This window comes from Thalassophryne amazonica, chromosome 14 (assembly GCF_902500255.1).
Source record: "Thalassophryne amazonica chromosome 14, fThaAma1.1, whole genome shotgun sequence".
In the NCBI taxonomy this organism is placed as follows: domain Eukaryota; kingdom Metazoa; phylum Chordata; class Actinopteri; order Batrachoidiformes; family Batrachoididae; genus Thalassophryne; species Thalassophryne amazonica.
Window position 1 is genome coordinate 88,185,670 of NC_047116.1, and position 8,849 is coordinate 88,194,518.

The 8,849-nt window shown below is 39.0% G+C and overlaps 1 protein-coding gene across 4 annotated transcripts in view; it reads right to left on the bottom strand.

Annotated features, from left to right (window-relative positions):
• Positions 1–2,695: 2,695 nt before the first annotated feature.
• col6a3 (collagen, type VI, alpha 3) overlaps positions 2,696–8,849 on the bottom strand; it is a 61,615-nt gene continuing 55,461 nt past the window's right edge. For all 4 annotated transcript variants that reach the window (XM_034186698.1, XM_034186699.1, XM_034186697.1 and 1 more), the window contains 2 exons: positions 6,067–6,252; positions 2,696–3,521 (listed from right to left, as the gene is read on the bottom strand). In XM_034186698.1, coding sequence (XP_034042589.1) covers positions 3,481–3,521; positions 6,067–6,252 — 227 coding nt within the window. In that variant the 3' untranslated portion in view covers positions 2,696–3,480. The remainder of the gene's footprint in view (positions 3,522–6,066; positions 6,253–8,849) is intronic.

An 8,849-nucleotide genomic window follows, 5' to 3' on the forward strand; every position in this document is an offset into this window, starting at 1 on the left:
AGCTAACTCAAAGCTAACTTCCTGTGGAGTTAAATTTGCCTTATTAATACCAGCAAATGTACAGAGGGTGAACCACAAATATTGCTTGATTTCCATAACTTCCGCTTTTGTCAAAATCTCATGTCCACGCACACACAAAGCCTCCTGCAGATGCTGTTGAAACATAATATTGTTTTTGATTAACTGATTGATAGAGGGGGTTTATTAAACATGTACAAATTGTATGGAAGACAACAGGATCTTAATAATTAATTAAACAACTGCACATTATAAAGAACACAAGACTCATACGGCCGAGGGTATTTTAGCATTGCGTTATATTTTTTTTAATTTATCCATCTGTCTTATCTGCAATGTAAATGTGGCTTTCCTGAAGAAAGGGAATTTGGAGCGGCATTTCAAGACAATTCAGAAGAGCTACGATGCTAACTTCTAATGCTAACTGCTAACCCGGCTAAATCCCCTCTGCTAGCCTGAAAAGTCCAGGAATTGAAAAGTTGGCTAGCACCACAAAGCACCATCAATATGTTTGTTTGTGTGTTCTGTTCAGGCCAGGAGTCTAAGGATGCATTTATTCTGTGCGCAGCTGGAGGAGACACACCAGAACACACATATCTGGAACAGTTTTCTGAATTGTTGCCCGAAATTAAAGAATTTCTGCAACATTCAAATCATGCTGAATATGCACAGCTTTTGGATTTGAAACCGAGTTTAAAAGCAAGTTACATGTGCTATCAAGCAGGCTGCAGCTGTGTGACCTGCAGAACGTTCCACACGTGGACACAGAACTTAAGCACCAGGACAAAGACTGTGGAGCTTGAGACTGCACATTATGATGATGATGTGCAGAGCATCTTGTCAGAATTTGACAGGCGCTTTACTGACTTTGCATCCATTGAGCCTGTTGTCAGTTTTCCCTGTTTTCCATTTGGGGAAAATATAGATGTGGATTGTATAACGTCCAAAGTGGCATCACTCCTCAACCTGGATAGGTGTGCTATTGAGAACAAGATCCTCACACTGAAAAATGACATTGAGCTCAAATCCAGAGCAACACCGGACATGAATGTCTAATTCTGGAAACTAATGCAGAATGAGAGTGCCTGAGTGCCTGCTTATGGCTGCACTCAGCTCCTACTGTCCGTACAATGAGAGACCAGCTTACTCCTCTCAGTGCCAGAAGTCCAGTGCCAGAAGTCCCACTAAGGTAGGGATCAACTTTTACAACTTCAGGCCAGTCCAAGGCCTACTTGTGCTTATTGTTTTCACCATGCACATTTACTTCAATAATGCATTATTATTGTTATCTTTGTTCAAAAAAGGTTGGGCACCTCTGGTGTGCGGGTACTGGAACAGCCTGCCTACAGTCTTTGCCTGTCCCCAATACAAAATGTGTGGATAATTTTGTAATGAAAAATGCAACTACGATGATCATATACTGTTGCATAACACATTTGCAGGAAGAAAGGGACAAAATAACTACAGAAACACTTCCTCTCTTGGTATTCTCAATGTCAAAATGTGTTTTAAGTGTTGTGAGAAGGAATGGCAACATTACAAAGTGGTAAACACCTTAGCATACCAAAATCTTTTGGAATTTGTTGCAAACCTGAAATGCATGAATGGATGCGGATTAACAAATGACAAGAAGTTGACCATACACAACATGGAATATCTTGGGTTATTAGTTAGTTTTTTAAGGATTCCTCATAGTGTTTATAGAGTACTATTCAAGGGAGACATTCACTTAGATGTAGGAAGAGGCCTTTTGGACTCAGTCTCCACCACAGCAGCCCACCAGTGACCATCCAGCTGCCATGAACATTATGGTGAACTGAGCTATATTGCTTTCAGCTGCTGGCATCAAAATCCTCCACTACCCATCCAGTGCAGAAATGACAGAGGAGTGGCCTAGAGAAGGTACTTTGAGCTTCCTCTCCTCTCCAAGGAGGATGTATGCTGGTGAATTCCCCCAGACACCCCACAGGACTGTACATGAGCTGCCAACTGGATAGAAAACCATGTTGGGCTTTGGTGCACGCTGGAGCAGTGATCTATCTGGTGCAGTCTGTCGTGCAACCAAGAACCACTGGTCCACTGTCAGCAGCCTGGTCATCAGCTGGCACTCAATTCTGAACTCTAACTGGAGAAAAGTTGATCATCACAGGGAGAAAGCTGCTCTGGATCAGAGTAAGAGATCAGGAAACGATGCATAACTTTTTTTTGCAGATGATCAGGATCGGTGCGTCATCAGCCCAGACCTGCTGACCTATGTGTCAAGATGTTCATGGCTACTTTTCATGCAGGCCATGACTCTCCAATCCAGTCAGAGAAAAATGATTTGGACCTGTGGATGCCAGGGAGCAGCAACTAGGTCTGACAGAGCACCAAACAAGAGTGATGTGTTTAAAAGCGCACAGTGCGTGAGCCAAGCAGCTAAGTGCATGAGCGGTAAGCGCAGCAGGGAGCAAGTGAGTGGTGGGGCTCCTAAAGCCAGAGGCAGGGACCAGGAACATGGGTGGTCCAGCTGACGGAGGCTGTAATTCGCATGCATGCGAATGAATAAAATTTGTGTATGCCGTGCAAAAATGCTTGTTTATACACTCGTCCTTTTCTATTTGCGCTCCACCTTTAAGTATTTTTATCACATTTTGAACTTGTGCATCAGATCATTCAAAACAAGAAAGAAAAGAATATTTGCTCATGTTTATTAGAAAGTCTAATTCATTTTTATTTCTCCGATATCCCGACGAAACAAATTTCAAAACAAATTTCAATGAAACATGATGAAACAAAAATAAACTAAAAACACCTTGACAAGTACATTCCTTTTTTCAATAGCTGAAAGTTTGTGTTTGAGGCAGTGACTCCAGAAGTGCACTTATGTTACTTTTTTTTTCTTTTTTCATATGAAGAGGTGGTCACTGTTGTTGAAATACACACAGCACTGCACAAAACTGTGTTAACATTTCTGTGGATATTGTGAGCACAGTGAAGGGCAAACTGCACATATATATATATATATATATATATATAAACACATCACCTAAAAAAAATACTGCATTGAATAATGACAGCCCTGCACATACTGATTCATTGCTAATCTTTGTCCAAGATATTCATATATGTTTGATACTTTATTATAAAACTGCATTTCAAGAGTATCGAAATGTACTTTGTTCCAGAAAACTTGTCTTTATAAAACTGAATGCACTTCACAACTTCATCTGCAAAACAAACATACTATGTAGCACCAGTAAGTTAAAACAAATCATGCAGCAATTTGTGTTGCTTTCCTTCTCTCTTTTCGTTTTTGCACAAAACAAAATGACTTCCAGAAATTTAGGGATGAAGTCCATTTTTTGTGGAATCCAGTGCAGCCACCATTGCCTTGGTATCGCATCTCTACGGCCATTTTGGTTGGTTTTCCTCAGAATCCCCTGCACAGAGGTAAAAGCTGGCCATTGGGTACCTATTATTTTATGTTTTCATTGCAGGGATGACTGGTCGTCTGATGGCTCCTGGAGGACAAATTCAAACACAAATATAATTAGCCTCAGCATCTGCATATATTGTTTCCTATATGCAGTATCTTTAATTCATATTTGATGTTTCATGCTGTTAATGTCCATAAACTACTCAAAGTCACTACAGTGACAGACACCCTTGAAGTGGAGAAACAGAGTGCATTAGTGACTATATGGCAATGCTTGTTTTAAATAACCATATGGACATCTGCACACATCAGACAGGTCAAATATGGATAGTCAGTTTTTGTTTGTCATGATATCCTTGTTCAAATGTTTCTGGTAAAAGTGTTCTTAAAATTGTTTGAATATATTATGTGGTTCAGCTAAATTATGACAGAAACCATTTTTGTATCAATCTATTCTTATAAATTGATCAAACACACTGCTAATTTTTGTTTATTGTAGCCAATAAGGTGCGGTTTTATGCCACATTGTTGCAAAAAAGATGCCTGTGAATAGTAACGCAACACATGACACAATTTGCGGTTGCCTTATAAAATATTGTATGATGTCTTACGGTTCTGTGCAGACTTGCCATTTGATCAGCTTAGTAAAAAAAATAAAAAATTAACCACTTTAAACACACAACCCTTCCACCATGTTTGGTTAACATCAGCTCCAAACTGAGCTAAGTGGTTATGACTTTCAGTTTGACCATTCATCATTACCCAAGGTCAATGGTCATGTGACCAATAGAATAGTGACAATAGATATATCTTTAACATGTTGTGAAACATATAATTCTTGATCTCTGATCTGTACGGACCACCTCCCACAGTTTGGCATCCAGGTGAACTGTGCCTTAATTACAATGTTTCCATTATAGTGTGATTTCTTGTCGTGGTGACTTGTTTTTAAAGTGATAACTGCTTTCATTTTGATGTAGTTGTTGTGAGATCAGTGTTCATGTAAATGCAGCTGGTGTGAGTGAATGCAGCTGCGCATGCACATCGTGCAGGTGTGAACGCGGCCTGTTTAAACCGCTTGCTGCAGACTCAGTGCAGTTCTTGTTCCAAACACAGAAACTTCAAGGAGTTGAGGATGAAGTGTCCATCACCTCTTCCCTGTGCAGTCATGAGCCAGTGAACTGAGCACTGCACTCGAAGCATGTATGCTGTTGAGCTACCTCAAAGTCCACAGCTGCAGAAAATGATGAGTATCTGGGACTTTTCTGAGCAACTGCTTGATAGGACCATGAATCGGAATGAATTTGGATCAGCGGATAGGACTAATGTATTTATCCTGAAAAGGTTATAAATAAAATTATTGTTACCTTCTCACCAGACAGTGTAGATACCCTCATCATTTTGAAAAGAATTAGAAGTTATAAAAGTATAGTGGAGTGCCCCAGCACTCAGTCATTTCAAATGGATGCAAACATTTCATATTTGATATCAGTTTGAAGGTAAGGATCTATAGAATAACTTTGGCTTGAGTGTCAAGCTCTCCTGTCAGATTTATTATTTTTATATTATATTATATTTTTATTTATTTTATGAAATATCTCAATATAATTGTTATACAGAAAATCTCTGTGAAGTTGTACAATTCCGATGTGGGAAATTCTAATGGTTAAACAGGAGGGAAATGTTATAAAAGTTAATGTTGTTAATGCTCTGTCAAACACATTTACCATTATAATTGTCTTAATAATTGATTGTGACTAAAAGGTTGCCATTTATTGCTGCTCTACCACTAAGTTTGCTGTGAAAGCATTTAACACTCTGTATTGAAATGCTTTATGTGTCAAAGGTTGTATTACCATAGCACTTTTATCCTTACATAGCATTAGGTCATGATCCAGAGACCAAAAGAAGAACAATGCCATGGAAGAGGGAAGTGTGCAAAGAGCACAGGTAAGATTGATGAGGCAAGACATTCTTTCATCAGTGCATGATGTAAAATCAACTCTTATTGGAGTAGAAACACTTGATCTGTCAAGACAGTAGAGCTGATTTCACTCTATAATAGAGTGTGTTTTATCCCAGCAGAGTAAATTTTACTCAGCAAAAATTACCTTGTGATCAAATCATCTTATCAAATGATTTCATTCAGTGAACTTTGGCACACTTTGGGACTGTATATAAGTGGCGTGAAACTGAATGTTCAGGGTACTTGTCTTCAGATCTGTACTCTGTATGGCCCATGCCTTTAAAGCTTTAAATAACAAAAGATCTGAAAAGTTGAAACCTGCTTCCTTGGTGTCTCATTTGTTGCCTGTGTCTGAGGGTTTTTAAGTCATTTTTCCTAACAATTATTTTTTCCCATTTTATACAGCAGAAAATAAAGAAAACCTATTGTAAATGTACAATATATTTATGTATGAAAAATTGTTTTAAAACAATTGTCCTTATCAAAATGATACATATTTGTTACAACTAAGAGAACTCAAAGTACCCTCCTTAGAACAGACCAGCATTGAAGGATTGGAACTCTTATAACATTTTCTGCTCACATTTCTTTCTTTTTGAGAGGCATTTGCATTAAGAATAAAAAATGAGGGATGCTGTGAAATAATAACCAACACATCACACACCTGGTTTTCCACAAGCTTTCGCACACTGTTCATATGTGTCGAAGCGATTCTGGTTCCCACCACAGCCTCCATACCAGAACCGTGTGCAGCTCTTGCTGGAGGCATCAAAATGCCATTTCAGGACAAATTTGGCACAGGCTCCTTCCTCTTTGGGCAGCTGGCAAATATTCACAGCTGTAAGAGACGCTGTGACAAAGAATAAGAAGGATGTTACACGTTTGCACACTTTTGTAAGCATGCTACAACCCCTGGCAAAAATTATGGAATCACCGGCCTCGGAGGATGTTCATTCAGTTGTTTAATTTTGTAGGAAAAAAGCAGATCACAGACATGACACAAAACTAAAGTAATTTCAAATGGCAACTTTCTGGCTTTAAGAAACACTATAAGAAATCAGGAAAAAAAAATTGTGGCAGTCAGTAACCAAGCAGATGGAAAAAAATATGGAATCACTCAATTCTGAGGAAAAAATTATGGAATCATGAAAAACAAAAGAACGCTCCAACACATCACTGGTATTTTGTTGCACCACCTCTGGCTTTTATAACAGCTTGCAGTCTCTGAGGCATGGACTTAATGAGTGACAAACAGTACTCTTCATCAATCTGGCTCCAACTTTCTCTGATTGCTGTTGCCAGATCAGCTTTGCAGGTTGGAGCTTTGTCATGGACCATTTTCTTCAACTTCCATTAAAGATTTTCAATTGGATTAAGATCTGGACTATTTGCAGGCCATGACATTCACCCTATGTGTCTTTTTGCAAGGAATGTTTTCACAGTTTTTGCTGTATGGCAAGATGCATTATGATCTTGAAAAATGATTTCATCATCCCCAAACATCCTTTCAATTGATGGGATAAGAAAAGTGTCCAAAATATCAACGTAAACTTGTGCATTTATTGATGATGTAATGACAGCCATCTCCCCAGTGCCTTTACCTGACATGCAGCCCCATATCATCAATGACTGTGGAAATTTACATGTTCTCTTCAGGCAGTCATCTTTATAAATGTCATTGGAATGGCACCAAACAAAAGTTCCAGCATCATCACCTTGCCCAATGCAGATTCGAGATTCATCACTGAATATGACTTTCATCCAGTCATCCACAGTCCACGATTGCTTTTCCTTAGCCCATTGTAACCTTGTTTTTTTTCTGTTTAGGTGTTAATGATGGCTTTCGTTTAGCTTTTCTGTATGTAAATCCCATTTCCTTTAGGTGGTTTCTTACAGTTCGGTCACAGACGTTGACTCCAGTTTCCTCCCATTCGTTCCTCATTTGTTTTGTTGTACATTTTCGATTTTTGAGACATATTGCTTTAAGTTTTCTGTCTTGACGCTTTGATGTCTTCCTTGGTCTACCTGTATGTTTGCCTTTAACAACCTTCCCATGTTGTTTGTATTTGGTCCAGAGTTTAGACACAGCTGACTGTGAACAACCAACATCTTTTGCAACATTGCGTGATGATTTATCCTCTTTTTTGAGTTTGATAGTCCTCTCCTTTGTTTCAATTGACATCTCTCGTGTTGGAGCCATGATTCATGTCAGTCCACTTAGTGCAACAGCTCTCCAAGGTGTGATCACTCCTTTTTAGATGCAGACTAACGAGCAGATCTGATTTGATGCAGGTGTTAGTTTTGTGGATGAAAATTTACAGGGTGATTCCATAATTTATTCCTCAGAATTGAGTGAGTCCATATTTTTTTCCCTCTGCTTGGTCTAAAATGTAACCGTTACTGACTGCCACATTTTTTTTTCTTGATTTCTTATGGTGTTTCTTAAAGCCAGAAAGTTGCCATTTGAAATGACTTTAGTTTTGTGTCATGTCTGTGATCTGCTTTTTTTCTACAAAATTAAACAACTGAATGAACATCCTCCGAGGCCGGTGATTCCATAATTTTTGCCAGGGGTTGTATGTATTGAGTCATAACCCCTGCCTTATTTGCATCTCTTTGCTTTGGGAGACTGGGGTTGGGGAGCAAATTCATCATTTTTGTGAAGTTTGTTTGCTAAATTATGAAAATATAATAATTGTTTTTCATAAAACATGGTGAGAATACTGGGTACAAACTAGACGCCCATCCATGTGGAGACGAGTTTAGGTGGATCCGCAAAAGTTTTGTATCGTATCGGCATTTCATCCACACAACCGACATTTTCGGAACCTGAGAACACCACTTTTTGAAAACAGATCCCAGAGTGGATAAATCTCAAGATGCCACCTTTGCATTTTCATTTGTACAATCAATACGCATTTTTTGTGAACTGATAATGTCATAGGCCCACCTCTCTAACCTTAGCCACAAGACGTCCTGTAAGAACAACGGCGCACTACAGACGTGTTCCTGCTACAGAAGCTACTGAGCTTATTGGGGCTACTACAGCAAAACCGTCTGCTCCTCTTCTTCTACAGTGAGCACCAAACAGTCGTGTCTTGTAGTTTAGTCGATTTATAATCTGGTGTGAGCAGACGTTCAACTTCGTTGTCTGTCCACACCAATGTTTCAGCTTTTGCTCTTGCTTTAGTGTTTTTGCTCTCCATCAAGCTTTATGCTCATGCTACACATCGTCTTCTCTACTTTTTTATTTTGAGGGGGTGGGGTGTTACAGCGCCACATACAGGCCTGGCATATATACGACAGCCTTTTCAGTAGTTTTGTGTGTATGCAGATATTTCTTGAAACGGTGCTGTGTTTACGGAACACTTTTTGAAAACGACAAAGAAAAAGATTGTGTAGGAAAAGTTCCATTTCTGTGTGGACAAAGACTAGAACAGCAACCAT